Genomic DNA, 27,688 nt, shown 5'->3' on the forward strand with positions numbered 1-27,688 from the left:
ACGGCGAAGAAGTGTTTGGTGGCATACAACACTACATTTAATAAAGCCCAATGTGGTTACGTACGCCGAGGAGCATGGCAAGCAAGCAGACAGCCACAAACGATGGTGGCGTGTGGTGGCGTCGGAACTAATTGTTAAGCGCTTTAAATTAACAGATCTCCAGTGCCACGGATGAGCTAATCCACTAATGTGCCGGCAAACCGAGAGGTAAACAGCAGTGGCAGTTGTAGCGAATGCAAGTAGCCAAGTGTGCGGCATGCATGAATGAATGAATTTATTATAAAAAGGATAGCATTCAATTTCGTGGTGGTGGGTGATCAGAGGCTACTCGTCTGAAAAATTGGACCGATTGGCCCTATCCTGTGTGAGGCCTGCACCTCGTCAAAATCTCGAAGAGAAAAAAATGTCTTCCTTTCAACGAATATATACGGTAGACTCGTCAATTGAGCGACTACCTCTCAGTGGTAGTGTTGATGCCATTGCGCTTTGACAGATGGTGGCTGCTAGTTCTGTGATTGAGCACATCATGTGGACTTGCTTTAGCACAATCTCTGATAGTAAACGTGCAGAGTGCCTTTTGCATTAGTTTCAACTTTCCAGTGTCTGCATGTGTATCTGTGCGTGGTTCTGTTACGTTGTTGTTGCTTTGGGTGTTAATTTAGGTTAGGACACAAGTGATTTATTTTTCCTGAATTGGTGTCGCGTGCGGACGAATAAGGCATGCAAGAACGTGCGCACGTGTGGATCGAGCTTCCCGTGATCTTGTGCTGTGTTGCAGGCCCTTGCACATCCCCTACCAGACGCTAGTGTCGTTGGAGAGCTTCAGTATATCAAGCAACATCACTGCCAATACGACCACCTCACAGCTCAGGTGAGGCATTTTTGACTTTCCTGTGCCTAGTTTTTCACGGTGCTCGACCTAATGTCATCCGTCGAGCATGGACTGTCATGCATTGAGAAACTGGACTGCGTTCACTCGTCAGTTCTCTGAACCTTGCAGTTGTTTCGTTTATCGAGTGCAATTTAAATCTGGCTGGTCACTTCTGAGCCTTCTGGAGCACTTCTTACAACATGCTCTTACGTTCGGGCAGCTGAAACCGTGAGCTTTAAGCACTGTTCATCTTTTTTAGTCCCCAGTGCGGAGCTCAAGCTCAGACCACTGAAACACTCTCAGCTTGTTGGTGGAAGCGCGACTAAGATCAGAGTTCTGGTCCCATCCTGGTGGACAGTTGGACTAAGATCCACCCGAGTTCTGGGAGTAGTAATGTGTGCACATGTGTGTGCGTTTGTCAGGTTTGTTTGCAACAGAATCAGTGCTGATATGTTTCTGCTTTCAGTTTGCGATTGTGCCAGTAGACAGCTGAACAATGCATTCGAGCAGAGTTTCCCTAGCTCATTTGGAGTGCCAATTTGAGCTAGTTGAATGTGCTGTTAGCTTTCGAGATTGTGATTTGGTGTGTACCCACTCCTGCTCCTAAATACATGCAGTGTGTTAAAGCGAACATGGCGGGAACATGCTCAGGTGCGTGATGCTACAATACACTTAGCACCAGACTAAAACTTCAAGCAGCTTATCTTCAGAATCAAACTTAAATGTGATGTCGTCTGTTTACTTCTTCACTTGTATGTATTTCTTTTGTTCGCCAATGTTTATCTTTTTCTCATTTGAAGAATCATCGCAGAGGAAGTCTTCCTCTACATCTCTGACAAGGTGTCCAAGGATGACCCGCCCGACTTGTCCAATGGTAGCGTGGAAATTTTTAGCATTGCCATTTGTTGGGTGTGTTGGTAAACTGAAAGCATATTTAGCGCCAGAAAACAAGGACGGAAGGGAGACGACACCACAATGCGCTGGTGGTGCCGTGTCCAGCCCATTGTGGTGTCGTCTTCCTTCCGTCCTTGTATGCTGGTGCTAAATATGCTTTTGGAAATTTTTACTCGCCCAGTTACATTAAATTTTGTTTTGTGTCTGCTGATGAGATTCGGAACTGCCAAGACACAGCAGGAGGTTGCATGGTGTAAAAAATTACTTACAAGATTTCCTTTATGAGTAAATTATGGGCTAATAAAAATTAACGAGCTGAGCGGTCTGTTGCTTTGAAAGTAGTTTAACAGGAAACACTTGTTATACGTATTATCCTTCCCCTTCTCTCGACGACTACTGACTCTCGAGATACACATACAGTTTGTGCAAACACATTGAATGCACTACGAAATTAAGTCATGGTTGCGCATATGAACTAGTATGTTCTTAATTTAGTCTTTGGCAGAATACAGCAAATAACATTGCCTTGTTTCTGTAATGAAATTGCTGCAGTCTTTGGGGTGTACATATTTGCAAAACAGGTTTTGTATAGTGTCAAGTTTATTTTAAGGAGGAAGCCTTTCTTTTTTAACAGCCTATGAGCAGTATTTATGGCTTGTAAAATGTGAGTTGAAAGAAACGGTAGCAATGGCCCTTGTGTCTGCCACTTCAAAGTTCATACATTTAGGTTTACTTGAGGCATCGTAGCTACGTCTATATGTGTAAATATTTCACCATTGTGTTCATCTCGCAACAGTCTTTGTCGACGTTGTCAGGCCGTCACCCTTGTGCCAAAGTAGGTAGTTGTCATCAATGTCATGTTGTCGGGACATCATCGTTGTGCTGTTAATTGACTTTCGCGGTGAATTACTTCTGGCTGCCAGAGGTCCTGCTTTTCACTGTGTCTGTTTCGTTGGTCATTGTTGCACTTCATCACCGATAGACCAATCCCACACGAGTTTCCCTACATCACCACAGCCACGAGCAATGGAAGGGGTGTTATTCCTTAGCTAACTGAATAGCAACCACAGCAGAAAGCATACAGCTATTATTTTCATTTTCTTTTATGGCAAAGTGTGAAGAACAAAGTGTGCAGATCCCAAAATTAGAATAGGATAAGATTCTACTCTTGACAAATGAGAACAACTTGTGTAAAAGCAGCCCACCCATCCCCTGATGGTCTACTGGCTATAAAACGTCAGTGCAGTTGGCCTCTGCAGTCGACTCAAGGTTTTATTAAGCACTAACAAAATGATAGCAGTGGTTAAACAGATGCGCGTCCATGAAGTGCCTCATGAGATCAGTCTAGTAGATGAGTGCAGTGTGTATTGCATGCCGACAGCCTAAAAGTTCAGCACAAGCTCGGTTGACAAAAATGCATTATGTATGCCTGCCCTATGGGCCTTCACGCTCTGAAATATGATTCCCAAGAAGCACCGATATTGTGCATGCGAAAATTGGGCATCAACAACAAAAGCGTTGATGAAGGTAATATTTAAAATGTGTCGCATGCATCTTGAAACACTTCTGCTTGGAATCGTGCTGCAAGTTTGAATAACGTTTGCAAACTGTTTTAGTAAAAACAAGTGGTGAAGCATTTATATGCATCAGATTCGTTTCTCTCATTGTTTTTCATAATGTGTTGCACCAGAGAAAATTTTCAAGTGGCTGTATTGGTGCTTTTCATAGCTGATGCTCCAGTAGTGAGTTTCCGCATGGAGTCCACATTCTGTCATATTGACAAAGCTCACTAAGGAATTCAAAATTCTTTATCTATTGTGCAACTGTATATTCTTTAAGATTCTGAAGATGTAAGAAATGTGGTGAAAGTAAGTTTTAAATCAACAAAATTAATTGGCGCCTGAAAGGGTTAACTGCCATAGTGCTGTACTGCTGAGCTTGAGGTCGGGGGTACAATCGCTGCTGCGGCTGTCAAATTTTGATGTGGGGTGAAATTTAAAAAGAAAACTTTACTTAAGTGCAGCAAGCAGTCAAAACTAATCGCTGTGGCAATTAGTTTTGACTGAATAATCCCCGCTATGGCATGCCTCATAATCAGTGCTGGCCTATGGAATGCTGGAATTGAATATTAATTGTTCTTCATTGCTGTCACTTGTATTTCCTGTTGTGTTGAAAAATATTATTGTTTTTTTTTTCCCCTTTAGCCCTTTCGCTAAGTCTCCTTTGCTCTCTTTTTACTTTTAGGTTACGTCTGTGTGGCGGACACAGACTTGTTTGACATCTCCGCTCGTACGACTGACGTGGCAGGGCAGGTGAGTGCGCGCGTTCCATCTCTCGTCTTCGCTTGTTTTCATCGCAGCCATTAGAGTATGCGAGTGCTGCCACTGCAAACGTGCCTGGTTAATTGCTTCTTTTTTTTTTAACCTGCTTGACTTGATTAGTGGGGACTCATTGCAATGTCATTGTATAGCATGCCTTATAGGGCCACGTAATGTCCGCGTAATGTCCACGTAATGTGGCGATTCACTTACCTTAAAGCAAAGCTGTTTTCTTTTTTTGCTCCCCCCCCAACTTCGTGCGAACAAGTCAAGTAAAGTGGACCGATCCCCTAGATACGTTTCCTGACTGGGGCTCGCATTAAAGAATATATATAGACACACACACACACACACACACACACACATATAAGTTTTTGTTAGAACTGGTGCCTACCGGTTGTGATGTTCCACGTATCATTAGCAAAGGTGGCTGGCTATAGGCAAACAGCTGTTGCGTATGAAAGACTTCGTGAACTTGGCTGCGGAAGTTTAGCGTCAGTCATGGCGTAAGATATATACACTCCTTAGTTGTGGACATGTCACAATGAATGCTGTTGCAAGCATGTCCAGATAATCTTTCTTCATGCCGCTTTTAAACAGACTGATGATTGCAGTGCGATCTAATGAAAAATTTCTGCAACATACCAGTGAAAAGTAGAGTAAAAGGAAAGGTTACCGTGGCAAACGCAGACATGCAGTCTGATTGCTGAGTATGCACAGGGCCAGCATGAATCTTTGTGCCTTGTCCATGGCAGGATGCTAATGGTTACTCGCAAGATACATTTGAATAGCATGCCAAAGAGTTTTTAGTAGCTTCTAAAGTAGTTCTTTTGGTGACTTCACACAAAACCATGCGCAGACAACAAAGGTTCGACAGAGGAACCCATTCATGTCATTTCATTCGCTGCACAGAAACAAGAGCGTGCAGAAAACGATGCCAGAACAGCGGACATTTCCCGTAGAAAAGCATTGCCACCTCTCACGTGATGGACCTATGATTGGCAAATCATCTCGTGGTGCCTTTTCGAAACAGAGGATATTGTCTTTCCCGCAAGGTGCTCTGTCCACACACACCCATAGAGCATGTCTTACACCGTGGCTTTGGTGTAGCAAGTTGGCTGTCGCAGGCCACTATGATTTGCAGCACTAGCTTGTAAACTCGAATTAGTAAAAACTGTGAAAAATTTCAAGCTAATCGGATTTTTGAGATAGGCAAAGCTGCACAAATTGCCATGAAAAATCAAGTTCTTTCCAAAAAAAATAGCTACTTACCAGCTCTTCAACGGCAGCTTCTGATCTTGCATTTCGTAAAAATTTGAAAGGTTTTGTGGCGCTGCGATTTCATTTAGCAGAAAAGAACTGCATAATGCTGGTCTGCTTTGTGGTTGCACTCGGGCCTAGGAAGGCGTCCTCTAGCTGCTTGATGCATCGCATGAGCCAACCTTCCCCGCTGCTTCACTCAACCTTATTTCCCAGCAAGCGCAGCAAATTCCTCGTTTTGGCAGATGTCGGCACCTCTCGAGGTGGTTCGTCATCGTTGCCATAGTCTTCGCCAACCCCTCCGTTTATGGCCATTTCAACGATTTCGGTGTCCGTAAGTTCTCCTGTCACCAGCACATCCTACTCGCACGTGCTTTGCCAATTATCAGTAAAGGCAGCTTTTCATCACCTGTTGCATTGGCTCCGAAAAGGACCGTTACTCTGTCCTTCCGCGTCTTCCTTCCCGAGCACGCTACACCCTTCAGTGGGAAAGTGTGGCTCAGCAACATATAAGAGTGCTGCTTCGTCGCAAGCTCACTCTACGTTACTGTCGCTGCTAGCCTCGTCGCTATGGCGCCAGACCACATGCATGCTTGCGGACGGACGCAAGCTCGCGTACACGTACCCATGCATGCGCAGTCAGTGCAGCACGGCTCGGTGAACAGCTCCTGTCTGTTACCGCGTGCTTATTTTCCTCGTCACTGTCATCTCCTCGTTGCGGCACACGCAGAAAGCAACCCCCGTTGCTCCCTCCTACGACGGAGGTTTTTCTCATCGATGCTGAAGTCCCGGCCGGCTTGAACGCTTTACTATGCCTCTGTGCTAGCACAGCTTTTCGTTTGAAAGTGGCGCTACAGTGGCGTCGGCTGTTTGGTGCCATTACGATAATGCCACGCTATGGGCCACGCTGCACGCCGATACGACACAGGTCAAAATAACGACATCGCTTGTGTACTTCAGTTGGCTACTGGCGCGGCCAATAGCGGCGGTGATAATGACTTTTCTCCGTGGCGCTAGCTATGCACCATATTTATCATTTTTAATTACAACCTGGCATGTTTTAATATCCTCGAATCTAAGACCCTAGAGTTTGGCATATGATTATTTGAAAAGAACTATCAGCCTAGATTCGAATAAATATGGTAGTTGCAGCGGTATTCACTGGTGCTTGTTGCCACATATTAGAGGCAGTCCTATGGGCCCGTGGCCCACCAGCCGGCAAGCACTGCGAGCACAGCATTTCTCCAGTCGGCTAACCTACCAGTTTACTTCCATGCACAACAACCGAGATGGCCAACAATTCAGTCTTGCAGCATTGCGATGTCACACGGTGCACTTCGGTTACACATGGGCAACTGTTGCAGTGACTTCAAACAGTCGTCATGTTGTAGAAATGCGTGAATGAGCTGTGATGTTCATTGACAGGCATGTTGCAGCGCTGTTGTGGCAAAACGCTGCGAAGTGACATTTCCTTCGAATTTGTTTTTTCAACTTCCCAGTTTTTAGGACCTCCTCACGGACCAAATCACGTAAGAAAAATCCACCAGCGCGTGAGATTATCCGTCGTTTGCAAACCATGCGGCATAATTTTATAGTGTGCGAGTACGGTGGAATCTCATTAAACCGTACCCGCTTAAGCCGTAGTTTCTTATTAAATGTAGTTGAGACAAATCTGCCCCCGCCATGGTTGCTCAGTGGCTATGGTGTTAGACTGCTGAGCACGAGGCCGCGGGATCGAATCCCCGCCACGGCGGCCGCATTTCGATGGGGGCGAAATGCGAAAACACCTGTGAGCTTAGATTTAGGTGCACGTTAAAGAACCCCAGGTGGTCGAAATTTCCGGAGTCCTCCACTACGGCGTGCCTCATAATCAGAAAGTGGTTTTGGCACGTAAAACCCCATAATTTAATTTTTTTTTTGACAAATCCGCAACTCGGTTACCCTTTAATTAATGTGTTTATTACCCGCTTAAGCTGTTAAGCCATAGCGATATATTGTGTAGCTGTCGGTTTACGTGTACTGTTCACTCGTACACCTCAGTCGCAGTCTTGCGCTCCTATGGCCAACTGAATCTGCATAGAGCGCACCAAGTGCGCACCACGTGTTGCATGCGTGCGCATGCATCTTCGTGGCTGTGCGGAGCTGTAGCCCCCGAGCCGCACCTTGCACGATCTCAGGACTAGTAACCTTGAAGGCCGCGACGGAGCATCCTCACGAAATCGTGTTGCCTGCGAGTGCTCTCGCGAAATTCTGCGCGACACCGTTGCCGGCGAGAGTGGCACATGTGCTGAATTTCGTGACGGTGACCTGCACGCGGCATGTGCCGAAATTGGCGACACAATCTGTGGACGTGGTGTGATCACGACGGGACTGCACAATGTCGAACAGGCAAGTAGAGCATCGCGTGCCGAACATAGAAGAACTGTAAATCGTCAGTGCTGCCAAATGTGGAGCGAAGAAGTCCGTGTCGACACGGGAGAAAGGCCTGCCACTGGCTACTGTTTCCGGTATTTTGACAGTGAGAGAAAAGGTGCTGAACAGTGCACCGTCCAATGCATCCAACGTCAAGCGTTGTCGCTTGCGGGGTTCAAGTTGCCCAGACAATAACAAGGCTTTGGTGCAGTGGCTAAAAAATGAGAGCAGAAAAGATTGCCTGTAACTGGATCCCTTCCTACCAAAAATACGCAGTTCTTTGCCACACAAATGGGCTATGACAGTTTTGGTTCCAGCAATGGCTGGTTCGCTAGATTTAAGACCCGGTACAACCTAACCACAAAGGCTGTTTCTGGCTAAGGTGCAACAGCAGACAAAATTGGCACGGAAGATTGGGCCAGTGGCAAGCTGGCAACATATTTTGCAAGGGCATGCCCCGGAAGACATATTCAACATGAACGAATTGGCACTTTTTTTTACTATGTTGTCAAACCGAACTGCAACTTTTAAAGGGGAATTATGAACAGGTGGCAAACAAGAGAAGGATAGAATATCAGTTGCATTTGTGGCCAGCATGGCAAAGACGAAAAAGCTGCCACTCCTCGTTATTTACAAGGCCGCGAAATCGAGATGCATCAAGGATAGTCGACTTCCATCAAGTGAGCTCTGTCGCAGCAGCACCAAGGCCTGGATGACCTCGAAGATATTCGAGGAGTATGTATGCCTACTGGACTGTTGCTTTGCCACGAGTGGAAGAAATATTGTCATGGTGGTCAATAACGTGCCGGCTCACGTGGAACTTTCTGCTTTGAAGCTGGAGTTCCTGGCATCAAACATGACGGCCTTGTCGCAGCCCTTGAACCAAGGAATCATTTGGGCTGTCACACCTGCACCGGAAGAATGCGCTGGCTTCTTGCAATGGAAAGCGGCAAGACTTACAGAATTGACATGCTGGGCATATTCTTGGCAGCAAGTGAAGGCCGTAACTGTGAAGAACTGTTGTATCCACTCAGGAAGTCAACCCAAGCGAAGCGTACGTGGACGTGGAGACCAACGACAACGCCGACTGCGAGACAGTGCTCGCAGAAGTTTTGTGATGATAGCAACAACCTTGAAACTTGTGAGAGTTTGTCCTGCACTGGTTAACTCTGTCAGTGCCGAGTGGCCCAGCGCAAGCGACGGTGAAGACGAAAACTCTGGGCCAGAAGAGGTGGTATGTCCGACAGACGCAGAAACAGCTCAAGCACTGTATGTGGTGCGGCTGTTTATTGAAAAGAGAGAGTTAATAAATACATTAGCCTTCAGTTTGGTGGCTTCGAGGCTGCAGTTGTCGATATGAGGTCGCTGAAGCAGTAAGTGAAAGTGACGGATTTCTTGCGGCCTCATTCCACGAAATAAAAAGGTTTCATGGTTTTCTTGAGAAGCATGTTTTGTCTCGCAGGCAGGTAAGTGCATGTTTCTTTCAGGTGAGCTGTAGCACCATTTGGCACGTACTTCCTTCACGTCCCCCATTGGATACGGTTTAACAAGGTTCCACTGTAGTTCATTTCATTGCACCATTTGCAGTTTCATTTCGAGTGCCACATGTAGGGAGGCTCCAGTAATGTTCATTCACTTTTGTCGAGTAACAGATTGCTGAATTCGAAACCCCACTTATGATTTGTGATCGTTTTGATTTGTGACACAGACCAGGATGAATGCTGTTCTAAAACACTCTAGAAGTGAGGAAGAAAGACAAGCATGTGAATTTGGTTGCCCACATTAGTACCGAGTATGGACGTAAAGCATGGTTTTGCAAAGCCAGGATTCTAGGCAGGTCTGCAAGCAACATGGCTCGGTTGTCTTTGGAAGCTCTTTATTAACAAGCATTCCATTATTGGTACAAGCAAGGCGTTGACTGCATTGTACAAGGCTGAGTTTTTTAATGCTTGTACCTGACGTGTGTGGTAGCTCTTTGTATGTCCTTGCACATTCATATAAAGTATTGTTACGCATGCACTCAAACGAGCTTATAAATTGGTGGTGTGTTTATAGAAATAAAGTGTTTGTCCTCATCTCTTCCCTGTGTGTGTGTTCAAATTTTTGTTTTGCTAAGTTTTCCAGTCTCCATGATAGACCAGCTAATCCAGCAGTCGGTCCTGTGTTTTTAACGGCATTCTGTCCATTCCTAGCGGGTGTCCATCAAGATGAAGGCCTCGAACAACATCACCAACTTGAGGACTTGCGTGGACTCCTGCCAGGCACTGCAGGCTCTGCTGACGTACCTCGCGAGCGACGGAGACCTTGTGGGCAACCCAAGCCCCCCACCTGAGGTGGGCAGACCAATTTTGCTGCTATACCGCCTGCTGCTTTGCTGCAGGCATAAGTGTGCTGCGTTTGAAGTGCACTATTGGCACTGATTGAAATGTAAATGGCAAAGCGCGTGGTTATTGCACAGCTTAGCAAAAAGCAGTAGGCATGAGACGTCATGGCTGACTCTGACCTCTTACGAGCAATGTGCTTGCGATGCATCGGAGCTCATCAGGAATAGACCCTGGTGGTGTCACAAACAGGCCCTGACATGCCGCGAGTAGTAGTTATGAAACGGTCAGTCGATCATGAATAGACTTCAGTGTGTCGCAAACATTGCATTGCTTGTGGCAGGTCACAGTTGGTCACAAATTCTTGTGTCCATTGCTTTCTGCTATGCTGCAGAACAGCCAAGCACCCTGCTGGTTGCATTTAGGTTGGTGCCAATGGGACAGTGGAGTATATGCATGAGAAATGGGTTAGGACAGGCCTTCTTGTTAGCCCAGATGATAGAATGACCGCCCCAGGAAAGACAGCATTCGTGGTTCTCCAGACCAGGGCAAATTTTTCATTGCGAGGCTTCAAGGTTTACTTCACAAGAATGCCGGAATGGCTTCGTTCGTAAACTTTTTTTTAGTGGGTAGATCGCAATTTTTCTTTATAAAACTTCCTCTATTTGCAAACTTCGACAAAAGTTGTTTAAATAATAAGCAGCTACATACACACACTGCAAAATAATTTCCTCCTCCTGCCATTCAGCCAAGCTCTTGCAGTGGCGGCTCTGGCCCCATCCTCGTCGAGCATCTTGGCAGTGTCACCGGGATGATGGCGGACCACTTCCAGACCCTCGTGGCCGAGGCCATGCGCGAGTCTAGCAGCTCCTCGTCAAGTTCACAAGGGCCAAACACTGGTGAGCTTTTCCTCCATGTTTTCTGCATGTCATGGAAATTCTAAAGAGCTACCAAAGTAGATTCTTGGTGTCACTGCCATCAGCAGTTCCACCACTGCAGCAACTTTGATTTCGTGGTTTGTTGCTATGGCAACCCTAGGCTTAGTTTGAAGCCAGGCAAGGAAGCAGCTGCTGCCATTGACAGTGACTTCGAGGTTCTGCTTTGATGGTCCTTTGCAATTTTTTTTTTTTCAATTTGGTTTTAAATTATGCATGCATGCAGTTAGTGTGCCCCATTTTATTCCGTTGTAGCATAGCCGCCCCATTTACAAGATCTGTGAATGCGTTCAGTTCCTCTGAAATTGCTTTTGAATTCTGTTAGTTTGGATTTGCCCATCGTGCTCCTAAGCATCGCTCATGTACTTCACTAGACTTTTTGTTCCTGCAATCGTTGCATTAACATTTATCAAAAACCTCCATGCAGTTCAACTGAAGCAGCTATGCAGGACGTATAAGGTAGCTAGCACGGTGTATGCTTAGGTGGACGTTTCAAAAACTTTGAGAGCTGAATGAACCTGTAACAGCCGCCACTGTCAAAATGGCTATCAGTGCACTTTGGAATGTGAATTTAGGTGCACGTACGAAAAAAAAAAACGCTGTGGGTAATCTTACAGGAAGCATTTTACCTGTAGTTAAGTTCACATGGGGTGAAAAAGCTTCATGAGGTGAAATGCGAAAACACCCATGCACTTACATTTAGGCGCACGTGAAAGAACCCTAGAAGGTCTAAATTATTTCGTAGTCTCCCACTACGGTGTGCCTCAGGATCAAATTGGGACTTTGGCACGTAAAACCCCATAATTTCATTAATTTTTTTTAGATGAGCTTCATGAAAGCAACAGTAACCAACTGCATAGAAAATAGTCACGTAGTCAAAGCAAGGAGTTCTGTGCTGCTATCGTCATTTGCATTCTTTTCAAAGACCTCTGGGCACTGTTTTACATTCCTGTGCAGAGGATGATTCGCCGGCTTCTTTCATCCAAGCAGAAAACGAGGACGACAGTGACGATGCATTTCGGGACGCGAGGTGCGACGACGAGCTCCGCCACGATGTCGACAACCTGCGGCATGTGCGGCGTGACATCGATTTTTCGCCAGTGGCGCACGCGAATGAAGTCGACAACCTCCGGACAAGTACCACATCCTCGCGAAGCCGTGCGGAATCCAACAGGACATCGGCGATTGAGTCTTCGTACTCTGACGAGGAATTCTGCATCCTGGAAGATGACCCTGGCGTGGGCATTTTGGTAAGTGTGTTACGAGTTGGTTTTCCTTATTGATGTTGGTCCTTCGAAGGGGCACTGTGTTGAACACTGCATGCTTAGTTTTACTGTGCTAGCAGTTGAGCTCTCGGTACTGGGTCGACATTATCTGTTTCTCCTGTCCATCCATTCGTTCAGCTCTTGGTTAACACTTGTTGCCGATGGATGACGATATTGGCCGTTCAAACATTGTAACGAACATGCAGGACACATTCACGGATTATTTGTGGTTCCAAAATAAAAACGCACGACAAGCGTTCGATTAGCTCGAAAGCCACTGCTTCGGGCCGGGTGACGAAGATTTAGTGTTAAGATTGGTGTATCAAAGCTGGAGTGAAGGTGCAAGTGACTTGTAACAATTGTTTGCAAAAGAAAAAGTAAATACCTTCGTGTCTGACTCTTCATTTGCATGAAAACTCTGTTTATGGTACACAGTGGCTAGGGCAGTAGCCTTATAATTGGAGTGTGCTGCATTACAATGTGTGGAGTTGTGTGGGAGGAAAATTGCTTGTCTATGTGTAATGTGAGCTCCTCCTCAATAGCGATGTCCTTCGAGATTAAATGCAACACCGAAACGGAGCGAAGCAAGGCCAATAACGGAGGCTACTTGGTTCCTGAGGAAATTCAAGTGTTATTGTGTGCAGTTATCTCTGTGCAATTTTTTTTTTTTTCCTCCGAGGTGTTGTAATTGGGAGTGCAGGGTTATACGAAGTAAAATATGGTACTTTTTCCATCTTAACTTATTCAGTGTTGGGCTGTGGTGTTTGCACTGATTTGTATGTTTAGCTTTATTTTTACCTTTGCTTTTGCTTCAGGAACCTCTAGCTTTGAGAGAAAATGCTCAAGGCCCTTTTAAGTGTCTGCCCATGCTAGCTGGTCTATATCAGTGTGACAAAGCAGCCAATGGACTTTGCACGCCTTCTTTTCGCAGCCTCGCAGCGGTGAACCCCAGATTCGTGTGCTAGTCTCAGAGCCGCTCGAGATACACGAGAACTACTTCTCGACTTCTGCTCGCAACACAGACCAGCTGCGAGCTCCACGCAACTTTCCCGAGCCCGTACAGAAGTACACGTTGCGGGAGATGACCCTGGTCTGGCACATGTATGGAGGCTGCGACTTCGAGAGCAACATCACTCCGAGTGAGTCGTGCCGCCTCTGCTGAACCATTTGTCTTCTGCCAATGGTGTACTAGAAGGCAGATGTTAGCTGCAGTTCAGAAAAATTTTTACAAGTCGCTGCTTGCTGTGTATTGCTTGCTTTTTTTTTTTTTCTGACTCCCAGTTGCATTTTACAGTCAGTGTTTGTAGTGCAGTCAATTGTAGTGCTCCAAAGTGTTTGAAAAAGTCGTAATGTTGTCCTAGTGTGTAATGTATGATTCTCTATAGCTCTGGTTAGTCCTTTAGATATTTGCAAGCTCTAGGCATGGCCAGCTGACGTGAGGGCTGAGAGGGTGGTTATTTTTGGTGGTTTAAGATATCACATCAGCCCTGCTCCTCGTTTTCACAAGTTGTATTGGTGAGTGGAACGAAACAAGGCATGAACAGAGGGTGACTGAAGTAGAGCGCCGACTGTATTCATGGGAACTGAATTTCAGGGACAGTAACATTTCGGTCTGTAGTTGACACTAAGGTGAACTTGTCACTTTCGCTGTTTACTGTGCTACTACAATCTTTTCTCTGCCGTAGCTGTTTGCATGCTGCTGTTCACAAATTTACATCAGTGTTGAAAGCATATGTATAAAGAAACTGCATCACTTTGCTTCACTATGACTGACTACTGGTTCACTGATGTTTCTTGCAGTGAATTTCTGTGGCATTGACAATCTTGCATGTGCACTTGTCCTTGTTGCGATTTACTATAATGGTGGAATTACCCAAGAAACACTGGCTTCCAACTTTTCACCACCGGTGATGACACCTTACACCGAGTGCCTGTATTGTGCTTGGATTATGGGAATCCAAATCTGCCTCAAGGGAAAGGCAGCGTTTCATGCTGAATCGCAGAAGTGGTTGTTCGTAATGGCAGACAGTTCTAGTTTGGTGTGTGCCCCAATGGTCCTAGCAGGACAAAAGCTATCCACTGATGAGAGGATTGATGAACCAAAATCACGATCAGTCATGTTGAGCCCAGTCAAAATGCCACAGACTAACAGAGCTACTATCAACTGGCTACAACCAAGTGCTCTATTGTTATGTCTTCTTTGTGGTGTTTTCTTTGCGCTCAACACGCTCCATTACTGTAATGATCCCCTACCAGCTCAACTCCTGCCATGGTGCCTTAGTGGCTTTGACGTTGTACTGCTAAGCACAAGGTCATGAGATCGAATTCTTTCCGCAGCGGCTGCATTTCGATGGGGGCAAAATGCAGAAACGCCTGTGTACCTTGCCTCATCTGAATGACTAACAAACCCCAGATTCCATTAATTATTTCCATTAATTTATCCAGAGCCCCTCACTGTGGCATGCCTCATAATCATATCTTGGTTCTTGCATGCAAAACCACAGAATTAAATTTTTTTTTCTTGCCCCAATGTCATGTAAATTTGAAATACGTGCTTGATCTGAAATGACCGGTGTAAAAGTGTGCAGGTGTTCCGAATTAACCCGTGGGAAAAAAAATTAGGTGCAAAGCGAAAGGACTTACCCTAGCTCAATGAGCGAGATTCAACTTAAGACAATTCCCTTACCGAGTTATATCCGAAGTCTAGCCGTAAGTTGTAACTGAACAAAGAGAACAAGTGCACGACAGCAGTTGTCATGTTGTGTTTTCCCCTCCTGCTCAGACGCATCCAGGCCTGCCGAGAAAAGCACTGGTCACTGGGATGACGGAGCAGAAGAATGGTACGTCCTGAACAGCTTTGGGTGTCCGACTGCTTGCATGGAAACAAGTCAGATGATGCGATTTCCTTGCAAAATACATTTGTTATGTCATATTTTCTTACGCGCTGAGATCAGCAAGAAACTTAAAATTTACACTGCTGTATCCATGCTCGTTAAATCAAGGTTCGACTGTACCACACTTTCTGTTGCACAAAAGTTAAACTTTGATACCTAGGATGCTAAAGCGAGCTGTGAATTGCTTTATAAATGCCTCGAATTGTTACTTAAATGAGAATGATTTTTCTACTGCTGTAATCCAGCAAACACGATGTGCATTCTGCATATCGACTTAAACTACTGCCATTATCATCATGATCATCGTCATGATCTGGTTTACGTTGGTGCGCTATTTCCAAAATACATGCATTGTTATTGAAGTAACCTTGAGATTCAGGAACAATTTTTAAAGGGACACTAAAGAATAACACTAATGAATTTAGGCTGGTAATTAAAAAAGATAATTTCTATAGACTTTAAAGATAAAGGGGCAATCGCTGGTGGGACAAAATGAAGGCCAAGCTTTGTTTGTTTGTTTTTTTGTTTCTTTAGAATTTTTCTTCAGAATTTTATGAAGTCCATATTTCAGAGTTGAAAATGTCAAAATCTATACTTCACAACCAGCTGGTGTGGAAGCTTTGGGGCAGCGTAATCACCCTGCTTTCATTTTTACATTGATTCTTGTGGTAAGGTATGGCCATTTTGTTGCTGAAGTAAAAATTTAGTAATCCAGCTTAACTTGACCCCTTCAGTGCCACGCTATTATCCCAAATTCTGACCAAAAAATGGCCAAATTATTTTTAGACCCCAGTTGCCAAAATGATTCTTCAAACTTACTCAAAAAAATTGCTTCTGCTTGTGCTGCCCCCAGATTGTGGGCTGCCATCTTTCAAAAGCAATGCAAAGCATCGAGACAAAACTAACCTCACCCATGGCATTGCTAGAAAGTTAAAAGTGCTGTCAACGAACTAAGCTTGTCTGTAGCCATTTTTTTACCAGAAATGCGTGGATGAACCCAGCTCGTCCAAAGCACAAAAGGGGTTATTTCTCTTCAATGTCTCTTTAAATAATGGTCCTCATCCAGTTATTGGCTGCACAATGTCCTCTGTTGGACTAAGATGCTGAGATCAGTTTCAGAGTGCACTCCAATCACCCCTGTACTACGACTTTTGCATCCATCCTGCTTCTGTGAATTCCCTGACTTTCCCAGTCCATACACTTTTCTGGCAATTCCAGCTGTGTTGACTTTTCTTGGTCTCTTGGTCCCTGCTGTGCTTCACAAGCTGTGCCCAGATCCATTTCTTCCTGTTGGTTCTTTCCATGGCCAGAGAGGCTGCGTTATGGGGGGGGGGGGGGGGCAGTATACATAAAATACTCATGTGCCTGCACTGGCGGAGGGAAAGATTTTATTCGCAAGAAAGGCGGGGAGGTTGGTCCCAACTGGTTGAAATTAAATACGGCACTTTTCATATCTATTGTACTTCATAAGACACAGTAGAACCTTGTTTATACATCTCGGAAAACGCGACAAAAGAACATACTAACTGGGAAAACGAACAATCCGAATCACTACAAAAAATCTGGCAGACTCAACTGTAGTTGACATTCATGAATACAAAGTGTTGCGCATATCATCGCAGCATGAGACGACATGCGCTAAGCTGGTGGGGCTCGAGCAACTCAAGACACACGCTGTCACTTTTGCAGCTTTGGCGAGCTTACATTTCATCTCGCCAAAATTGGCCCGAGTCTGCAGCTTCTTTGAGCAGGACATTTCGGCGGGCAGTTGTGATGTGCCCACTTAGCGCTAATTGCTGCTGCATGAAACGCCGACATATGTCGAGCTGGTGGGGCCCAAGTGACTCAAGAACGCAGGTCGTTTTCCTATTGTATAGTGACCTAAGACAGTGACGGGAAGCTGAAAGAAAATCAAGCTGGTGGGCTACGGCAGAATACGATGCCTGTGACCCTGTTAGAATGAAACATGGTGCTCATTTCGCGCCACCTGCAACAGGGAAAGATGGCACGTTTGAGTTATTGCCTATTAAAAGCATGTAGTACGCTTCCAATGGCACTAGGCCCCATTGTATGCTATGGTATAGTACAGTAATGGTCCTGCAGATCGTAAGTCTTCACGAAGCGGGCCGCTCCCATGTGGGAACCGGAAGGCCGAGCCTCTCGGCCGCAGCATGGGCCTGCTGGACAGCCCAGAGTTGGTCAGCCAGAAGAGGGCTGTGGAGAACCGCCTCCCATCTGGCGGAGCTGTTATCGATGATAGAACTAGGCCCCCATGGCTGTGAAACAGATAAACGAAGATCCTTATCGCAGTTGAGTTGGTGGCGATAGCCATGAATTCTATGTGCGAAAACCCGGGAGGAGATTTGCTGGTATCGAAATGGGAAACTGAGTGCATGCTGGTGTTTTCACAAGAGACGGGCGGGCGAGTATTGTTAGAGTGCTGCTGTTGCGAGTGGTGCGTGCCTTACCCCTTTCCTTGTTTACGTGGGATCTAGCGGCCAGAAAATGTATCCTACGATCGCAGTTTGGTGATGTACTGAACTTTGGTTGGCAAAAGATTGTGTTTTCGGGGAACATATCAACCAGTAAAAAAAGAAACTGTATTGTAACTGTATTGGGTTACTATTTGTGTTCTCAATAAGCGAATGTTGGCACCGGAAAATTATACACAGTGGGGATCGTATCAATGAGGTTCTACTGTACTTCATAGGACATTATACTTGATCAGTCAGTCAGTTCTCACCATTCCAGCTCGACTGGTCTTTGCTCTCTGAATCATGTTGCTTCCTTTTTATCCAGTAGTATTTCAGCCAAGACGTAGTTATTCTTAAGAACAGTGCAATACAGGCATTTGCTAATGCGGATATAAAATAATTAATCACTATTTAAGTTATGAAGATTTGACACTTAGCTTTTTGATTAACAGCATTTGATGGCATGATTCAGTTGCAGAATTGAAAACAGTCAATGCTGAAGGCATGTTCACTTAGCAGGTATTCAGAGCCTGTAGCACCGGTTTCTTGATATTGATCCACAAACATGCTGCGAAATGCATTGGTGTTCTAATTATTTTGCGAGAAAGCCTTCCTTGTACATTCTGGGACCTCTGTTGAGTGGGGGGGAGGCATCAACCGATCAATCAATGAAACACTACTTTCCTTCCTATCGCTCCTTATAGTGTCCTCGGTTTCCTTTCAAAGTTTTCATTACTACCCTCATCATCATCACCATCCCCTCACCGCTTGTGCAGCATGTCGCTCTGTCGATTTCAGCTACGCAAATGTTGTTCTGGAACCCGTTATCGGCAATGCGAGCTACAGCAGGGATGGTCCGCCAGCCATCGAGTTGCTGCCGTTCAAGCCGCAGTCCCCGCCGCAGACTCCCCGGCACCGAAGGGCTCGAAAGGGCGGTCCTGGCAGGTGTGAGGACGTGCTCATGGAACTGCACATGAACAAGGTGTTTGAGCAAAAACCATTCATACTTGCTGCATCTGGGGCCGTGTGCTCAACTGAACACGCCTGCGGACATGTTACTGTGCGCGATTACGTTTGCTATGCTTTCTGCTTGTGATCCTCTGCTTCTGCTGCATCCAGCAGTGTTACCTTTTCCACCCCCCATGCAAGCCACATTTGCAAGGATTATGAGTATTACCCGATTTTTCAGGATTTTTATGTTCACGGGCTCACTGGAATGACAGCAGCAATTATGAAATAGGCCTGCATAACGTGCAGGATTCGAGGCTCGAATTTAACATGTAATTTTGTTTTTAGCTGTTAACACGCTAAACGATGTTCAGCTGAAAATTGTCTCCATTTTCAGTAATTAGATGCTGTTCTGCATTCAATTACGCAAACGCCAGCATTGCCTGTAACTTTGCTTGACCCTGTTTCCTCAGCTTGTAATTTTCAGCAATCAATTTTGTGCTGAGCGTTCTCAGTCATGTGGATTTGTCCCACTTTTGCATTGGTTTACTGTTCTTCATAACATTCTTTCTGCTCTGTGGTATCACTTGATCATCCATGCTTGAGCTTCTTGGCCTATATTTCGTTCTCCAGCATGCTTTGCCGCTTTCTCTTCGATTGGCCTTGTTTTTGCTTCTTTGATCTTTACGGTGTTCTCCTTGCCTGTGCATTTTTCTCTGGTCAAGCTTTCTCTGCCTTTCCTCTTGCAACCTTGGCTGTGCTCCTCAATCTTTTCTTCATTTATTTATTCATGCGTTACCATTCTTAGGGTACTTGGCACACTTTCCTGGGGCTATCTATCTATATGTTTGTGTCTATGTATTGTGGGGAGCACCTGCCTCCATTTCCTCCCGTGTACCCGCGTCGTCCCGTTCGCACGTCCCGTTCGTGGTACTCCCAACCCGTAGCGCGGGAATCGCGGCTACGCCGGGTTTGAACGAATAAGGCAACCAGCGGTGTCAACGGTAATAACGTTTCTTGCTATTAGCAATAGCGAACACTCGCAGAGGGACGTCCTCTCAGTAATAGTAGTAAATAGGCTTGCCTCGTTGTCTGGGTGGGTCAGACGAACGAGATCACTCACGGGATGCGGCAGGTGCTTTCGTCCAGGCGGTCCAGGTGTCGGCATCCCAAGAGAGAGAGTCTCCCTCGGTGGCGCACTTTTATGCCTTTTTACCTTATTGCGAGGGGAAGTACTCCTCGCCTGCCGGATACGTTTCCCTTTCCCATGAGCCGCGTGGGGGGAGAGGGGTACGCGCGCCACAAGAGCAACGGAGAAAGGGAGGGCGCGTAGTGCCTCTCTCCCTTGTCTACGCCGGCCCGACCCATCCGCCACATGCGAACGGGACGATGCGGGTACGCTGGAGGAAATGGAGGCGGGTGCTCCCCACAGTATATGTATTTGTATCTAACCATTTTCCCTCCTACCTGGGTCACTGGGTAGTTTGTGGTCGAATAGGTAGCACATCGGGCTGCGGTGCTGAGGTAACAGGGTTCGAAACCAACCATCATATTAACTTTGGTCACTGAGTGTGTGCCAATGTGTACATATGTGCCTGTCTTCATTGAAGCTCTTTAATGCCGACATGGGTCACTGTAGACGTGGGACTGGGTAGGCACCGCTGTTGGAGACTGTTTGGCGCCGACCTGGGGCTCCGGGTATGTGCCGTTCAGTCTCTGCTGGTCTTCAAAGAGCCTCTTCGATGCCAACTTGGGTCACAAGGTGTGTGCCAGTAGGTGTGTGCCAGTAGGTGTGTGCCAGTAGGTGTGTGCCAGTAGGTGTGTGCCAGTAGGTGTGTGCCAGTAGGCGTGTGCCAGTAGGTGTGTGCCACACTCTTCAGTGAACCTGTTTGATGCCAACTTGGTGCCACTGGGAATGGCCTGCTCTACAATCACGAAAAAGATCCCTTAAATTTCTCCGATGCTGAGCGGAATCGAACCCGTGTTGCAAGGGTTCCTCAAGGACAGCAACCCGACACATTTGCAGGCTGTGCCACAAACGCACCGGGTATGTGCCGCTTTTCAGTTAATGCCTTTTACGAGAACGCTTTAGCGAGTTGCGCCGTGAATGCATGGGGTATGTGCTGCTGCTCTTCAGTGAATGTCTCGCGAACTTGGGTCACAGAGTACGTGCCACTGAGTGTGCGGCAAGCGGGGGAACGATTCTCAGCATTAGCAGGCACCGGCATGCCACGCTTCTAGTCTCCGAGGCCACGCACGGACTTCTCGGCAGCGCCACCAGATGGCGCAGTGTGTTCAGAAAGAAGTGCGAGAGAGGAGCCCGGTTGCCACATGACGCAGTTCTCGGCGTTTGCATGCACCGATGCGCCCCATGCATTTCGGATGCAACCCCAGGCTTCCTGGCGGTGCCAAATGGCGCAGAGTGTTTTAAGGAAAGCGTGAAAGGAGAAGTCCCGCTGCAGTACTCGCCTCATACATAACTCGTTTCGACGGTGGCAATACGTTGTGTCGCTATATTAATTCAGTGCGAACACATTACCGTTGACAGTCATCGTGAAATGAGTTCAATTTCTTTATTGTGCTTATTTATTTGGAGACTTGTTTATCTGACCAGACCAATTGGGAATGTGTTCTAACTTTGGTAACGTATGCATATAATACCCCCATGCAGACCACCACAGCATTTTCCAATCTTTCTTCTTTACGGACGTGAGCCTTCCTGCACATTGGAATCCACTACTCTGTCCCAAGCTGCTGCACATGCGGAAGAGTGTCCAAAACTTACGTGCACATTTCCTTCGGAAGACCAGCAGCACTAGAAGCACTGTTGGGATACTCCCACTGCTCTTGCACCCTGTGCTCCCGACTTGCTAGTGTGGCTTTGGGTTTCCGCTGCCAGCCTTGGACTTTAACCGAACTCGTTTCCAAGTACGAGGGTCCCTACCGTGTGGTCAGTCAAACGTCTCCTGTGAACTGTACAGTGGAACCCCTCGTGCATGTTCAGTGACTAAGGCCTTGCTTTGACCCACCTGTACTATCCTTCCGATAGGTTGCCGGGACAGCGCCTTTTATCTCCAGGGAGTAGACTGTACTGGGGAAGAATGAGCAGTATGCACTGCCTCGAGAAAAGGACGACTTGGTCGAAGCCTTGTGCCTGCATTGCCTGAGCTGTGCGACTTCTCACCGTAGTGCTCTACTATCTGAGGGCTTCGTGAAACACCCGAATGTGCCTCTCGGCACATTTTATTATTTATTGAATAGGTGACCACAAAGAGCTTGGCACCTTTAGTGTGGGGCACTACAATATACCACTCTAAAGGTGCCCTTAGGTGTCCTTCAAGTTTGGCCACATTTGAAGGGTACCATGTAGGCATAAGTCTACATAAAGTTTGCTTGAATGAACGAACTTTTGCCAGATAGCTCACATCGGGTATGGCTCTTGCGTCCTGCGTTTCCAGATCCGATTCCAGCACGAGGTGTACCCAGAGGACACGTACTACGCATCGCGCCAGGTCCTGCTCATCCAGGATGTTGAAATATGTGACCGGCTGGCCTCATCACGCATCAACAAGTTCCTCTATCAGTACGCCTCGGAGGCCAAGCCGAGGCAGTCCCATGCCAACATGGTCAGTGTTACCACCCCTCTCCCCTGTGTCTCATCTCATCTGTGTGGAGTTTTTTATGCATTGTGAAGGCAGTTGAGATGTTTAACTTGATGAAACCCCACCCTCCAATTTTGTTTCTTAACATTGAAATCTTTTTCCGTTTTACTTTATCGTAAATATTACCTGCACTAAAAGTTGGGGAACTGCATAGGAAATGAAGGGGCAACTAACACAGTTTGCATATAGAAGCGACCTCACTAAATGTGCCTTTTTCTGCTATAATGCTGCTCTTGAAGGGGCCCCGAAAGACTTCTAACTGCTATTGAACCTCGGTACAACGAAAATGGATATAACGGAGTAAATGAAATTCCCCTCGAAATCCCCATTGAGATCTATGTATTTAAAAGATTGCTTTAACAAAGTGAAACTATCCTGCCAATAGATATACAGTAAACCCTCGTTAACACGAACTCGCATATCTCGAAATATCGGTTAAGTCGAAAGTTTTCCACGCCGCGCCTTCCCCACCCATAGGCGTTATGTATTCGCACCCGTTTATCTCGAAGCATTTTTCGGGCGTAATACGGATATCTCGAAATTTCGACCGGGACGGCTGAAGGCAAAGGCCGTTACCAAAAGGTGATAAAGGCTCCGAGCGAGCGCTTGGTTCCTACTAAAGTGCCGAACGCGGTCACGATCTAAGGGCGAATACAAAATTCCCGCGGATGCAGCCGTTTTCCGTCAACCACGTCAAGTAACCTTGGAAGCAGTCACGTGGTGTGCGCCGCTTGCGCACGGGGGCTCATGGGTTTTATCGAGTAGTCGCGCCACCGCATTTCGCACGTGCGAACGTTATTGTGCGTGTGCGACTCTGTTCTTTGTTTCGTCGCGCTGTGCGCACGACACGCGTTGACTGCGATTTTTTTGTTGTTGTGTGTGTGGTGTGTGGTCAACGGACGACGACGATGTCCCGCCCCAAGCAGTGTAAGTCTCTGACGCTGGAGAAAAAAGTCGCGTTAATCAAGGAAGTGGAGAAAGCGGGAAGATCCAAAACTAGCATCGCCAAAGAATTCGGCATCCCCTTGTCGACGCTATCGACAGTTTTAAAAAATCGGCAGAAGGTCTTCGATGGCTTCGAGCAAAGTTTTTCCAGCGAGCGGAAGCGGATTCGGGCCTCGAAATTCCCGGACGTCGAAGCAGCACTCATGCTGTGGCTCCGGAATGTCAGGGCAGCCAACCTTCCCGTGACAACCCAAATGATGATGGAGAAGGCAGACGCTCTGGCGTTGCAGATGGGCCACACAGACTTCAGTTGCAGCAATGGCTGGTTTGAACGATTTAAAAAAAGAAATAACGTAGCCTCGAAGCCTATCCACGGCGAAAGCGGCACTGTTGATGAAGGGGCTGCAGACACCTGGCGCAACCACCGCCTCGCTGAGCTGCAAAAGGCTTACGCGGACAAGGACATTTTCAACCTCGACGAAGCAGCACTGTTCTATAAGATGCTGCCTAGCCGCACATACACGCCGAAGGGAGAAGCGTGCTCAGGCGCTAAGCAGCGCAAAGACCGAGTGACGATACTTTTCGGAGCCCACTCCACCGGCGATGAAAAACTGCCGCTGCTTGTCATCGGTAAGTCGCTCAATCCAAGGTGCTTCCGAAATGCACGGCTCCCGAGAGATGCAACTTACCGCGCCAATAAAACGGCCTGGATGACTGCAGCGCTCTTTGAAGAGTATGTACGTGCTCTTGACCGCAAAATGGCAAGGGACGGCCGGAAAGTGTTGTTCGTTGTGGACAACTGCCCCGGCCACGGAAAAATCAACAACTTGGAGGCGGTCACGCTGGAGTTCCTGCCTGCTAATATGACGTCCGTGCTCCAGCCTATGGACCAAGGAGTCATTGAGGTGGCTCGCAAGTTTTACAGGAAGAGTCTCTTGCACCGCATTTTGTGCTCTTACGACAGTGGTAAGAAGTACGAAATAGATTTGCTGGGTGCAGTCCACCTGATCGCTGAAGCCTGGCGACAAGTACGTCCATTGACGATTGCCAATTGTTTCGCGCACGCAGGATTTTCGCGCGCCGAGAAATCGCTCGAGTCAGACACTGACGAGTTCAGTGATTGCGATGAACTTTGCGACGAAGTCCGCAAAGCTGCCGGCTGCGCCAGCGATGCCGAGGACGGCGAAATCACTTTTGAAGAGTACGCGCTCTACGAGTCGGGCGTGCCCGTTACCGGAATGTTGTCGGACGCCGACATTGTTGAAATGGCAGTGAACGACGGCGATCACGCTGACGAAGAACCACCTAGAGAAGTGCCGACAACTGCAGAAACAAGGAACTTGCTACGTTTGCTTCGCAACAAAGTTGAATGCAGCGGCGGCGAACAACGCCTCATGCAGTGCGTTCAGCAGCTCGAGGACGCTTTTCTCGCGCCGAGTGCCAACGCCAAGCAGGCAAGCATCACCCAGTTCTTTCCAAAACAATAAAATTCAGTTTTTCCTGGGAATTTGCGTTTATTGCGAAAGCTCCCCTCGTGCTGTGGAGCGTTTGTTAGCAGTGCTGGTTGTCACTGGCTTTCAGTGACCCGGTCACTGAAATTTTCGGCATTTTGCTTAACTCGAAACTCTGCTTATCTCGAAATTTTTCCCGGATTTTACAACTTCGAGTTAACGAGGGTTTACTGTACCGATAGATTTATCTCCAAAACCAAAAAAATACCCTACCGCTGCCTGCCGAGTACAACGCTTTCTGCGGGGTTCGGCACTCATTCACCACGGCAGCTCAACACTCTCATGTCCCCGCGTCAAATAAGCCACAGAGCAACACTGGTCTTTCTCACCGCCATGCATAGCTGCTCACCTGTGCACAAGCAGTGGCTCACTATTGCACTTTTCAACTGACCTCTCTCTTTTGTACGAGCCACGCCACGCTGCGTGGCTATGTGCGGCGGTGCGAAAGGTTAGTGCATTTAGTTCTGTGCGGCATGCCATGCAAGCAGGCACAGCTGGGCGTGGCCTCCAAGATCTCTGCAGTGCAATCGGTGCCATGTTGCACAGATATGTGCGGTGGTGCGAAAAATTAGTGCATTCACTTCTCTCTACAGCGTGTTGTGCAGGCAGTCGCAGCTGGGCTTGGCATCCAAGATTTCCTTGGCGCATTTTCACGGGTCACGCCCAGGCCGTGCATCCACTTCTGCCTTTCCCTGCAATAGGCCGCATGGACTGGCAGCTGGGCATGACCTCCGAGATCGCATAGTCATCGTTGCAATCTCGGAGGCCATGAGTCGAAATTTGCGTGCCTCCTCGATCTCACAGCAGAGCACTGTGTTGTGTGCCACGTGCTGTTTGACCGTGACGAGCCAAGTGGACAGCAGACGCGAAAGACTATCACAATGGAACAGAAGGCAGCTATCTGAAGTTAACACATCAGGTGCTAAGAAGTCACTTGTTGCGCACGCCGGGTATTCTTTTGTTGCTTCCTTCTAATTTAATCGCATTTGTGGCCGTGTCGTAGTTCCACAGGCCGCAAAGCGGCCTTCTTATTTCCATCTGTACATTTGTGCGCCCTGGTGGGTATATAGTGGAGTAAGTAGCAATAATGAATATAACAATGTAATGAATATAACGAAGTAATTTCGGCTCCCCCTTCAACTTTGTTATAATGAGATTATAGTCTATTCATAGAATGCCCCCACTATGTAAAGACGTCGCCTCGCAAATATTCTGCTGCAAGAATTTTTCAAATTCAAGCATAAGTGGAGTTAGAGGTAGTTGCTGCACCAATCCACCACTTTCTCTCTTTTCATCCCTATTAGTGTGCTGGAAGCTACGGAGTGGGGATGGCAAAGAGGCATTACTCTAAAGGCCTGATTAATGCATAGTTTAGTTAGACGCGGTAGACTTCACCGCTTTGCCATGGAGTTGCACGTGGTGGTCTTCTCTGTAGAAGTACATGGAGTCATACACAAAGTTCATGTTTAGAGGCAGCTTCACTGCAGTGCATTTTTGTTTGCCATGAAGCTACCCCTGGTAGTTCTTTTGACGTATCTTCTTTTGAGGCTACCCCTGGTAGTTCTTTTGACGTATCTTCTTTTGAGTAGGTTTGAATGACACTCTCGGATGCCTGAAACGTACCTCTGCAGGTCAGTGTCAAGTGTGTACGTGTCAGGCCCGACCTCAAGGCTCCGTGTACCGAGGAGTGTGAAATACGAGTGTCGATCAAGCCACTGAGAATCAACGCTGACCAGGTATGGACCCCCCCCCCCACATTCTGGTTAATATCAAAAGCAGTGTGTTGATGGCTTTTCAGGTGACCAGTGAATGGCGGCTACACAAGTTGTGTACACTTCGTTTTCCTCGTGCAGGATGCTGTGCTGTTCCTGGTTCAGTTCTTCACAGGTTTGTCCTCCAACCCACCGGTCTCTCCATCTTCGCCGCGAGCCGATTCTCCAGAGTTGGCGACCTTAAGAGGTGAGGAGGCTGCCACATTTCAACATTAAAACAGTCGGTCGGGGCAACTTTGCGACCATTGCAATCTGCTGTAGAGCATGAGCTGGCAGTTTTGATTCTTGGTCACAGTGGCCTAATGTTAAGAACGTGGAGGCGCTGGCACGGCCCAGCTGACGTGCAAGTTTTGCTAGCCATTTGCGACAGCGGGCGGCAACTTTCCTGGAACTCCACCGTTACGCTCTAGCCTCATCGCCGTTGTGACTGAATGCGTTCGGCGGACCATCTATTTTTACCGATCTCACCGCTGCCACCAGTTGTTAAGATTGGGGGCTCAATCGCATCGCTCGTAACCCGGTGTCAAGATTGGATTCGGGCATGAATCTCAAGCAGTCACTTTCTCAAGCAGTCATGCTAGACTGATGCACTTTTTCTCGAGCAGTCATGTTAGACTGATGTACTTTCTCTCGCAGTCATGCTAGACTGATGAACTGCATGTAGATACTGTAAATAAACCCATATTCCTCACCCGCCGTGGTTGCTCAGTGGCTATGGTGTTGGGCTGCTGAGCACGAGGTCGCGGGATCAAATCCCGGCCACGGCGGCCGCATTTCGATGGGGGCGAAATGCGAAAACACCCGTGTGCTTAGATTTAGGAGCACGTTAAAGAACCCCAGGTGGTCAAAATTTCCGGAGTCCTCCACTACGGCGTGCCTCATAATCAGAAAGTGGTTTTGGCACGTAAAACCCCAAATATTATTATTATTAAACCCATATTCCTCGTTCTCGACGAGAAGCAGTCCTTCCCTTCATCAACGTCCTCAGCGTGGATAAGTTGGACGACGGCATGGGCCAGCTACCTTCTAATTCATGCCCGGCTCCAACCTTGACAACGGGTTATGAGCGATGGGATTGAGCCCCCAATCCTAACACTAATGAAAGTGGAATCACACCTGACAGGTGTTTGCCGTGCCACCCGAGTTGACCGGGATGCTGGTGAATAGCAGTGCAAGGATGAATTTTAAAACAAAGTATTTAAAACA

At 47.1% G+C, this 27,688-nt stretch overlaps 1 protein-coding gene across 1 annotated transcript in view; it reads left to right on the forward strand.

Annotated features, from left to right (window-relative positions):
• Atg2 (Autophagy-related 2) overlaps nt 1-27,688 on the forward strand; it is a 118,521-nt gene that overhangs the window by 70,309 nt on the left and 20,524 nt on the right. Inside the window, exons 25-36 of the mRNA XM_075698916.1 lie at nt 779-871; nt 1,672-1,745; nt 4,010-4,077; nt 9,948-10,088; nt 10,825-10,975; nt 11,969-12,261; nt 13,208-13,415; nt 15,059-15,116; nt 18,443-18,626; nt 22,051-22,218; nt 26,342-26,446; nt 26,564-26,669. Of these exons, the coding sequence (XP_075555031.1) occupies nt 779-871; nt 1,672-1,745; nt 4,010-4,077; nt 9,948-10,088; nt 10,825-10,975; nt 11,969-12,261; nt 13,208-13,415; nt 15,059-15,116; nt 18,443-18,626; nt 22,051-22,218; nt 26,342-26,446; nt 26,564-26,669 (1,649 nt within the window). The remainder of the gene's footprint in view (nt 1-778; nt 872-1,671; nt 1,746-4,009; nt 4,078-9,947; nt 10,089-10,824; nt 10,976-11,968; nt 12,262-13,207; nt 13,416-15,058; nt 15,117-18,442; nt 18,627-22,050; nt 22,219-26,341; nt 26,447-26,563; nt 26,670-27,688) is intronic.

This window comes from Dermacentor variabilis, chromosome 7 (assembly GCF_050947875.1).
Source record: "Dermacentor variabilis isolate Ectoservices chromosome 7, ASM5094787v1, whole genome shotgun sequence".
Lineage (NCBI taxonomy): Eukaryota > Metazoa > Arthropoda > Arachnida > Ixodida > Ixodidae > Dermacentor > Dermacentor variabilis.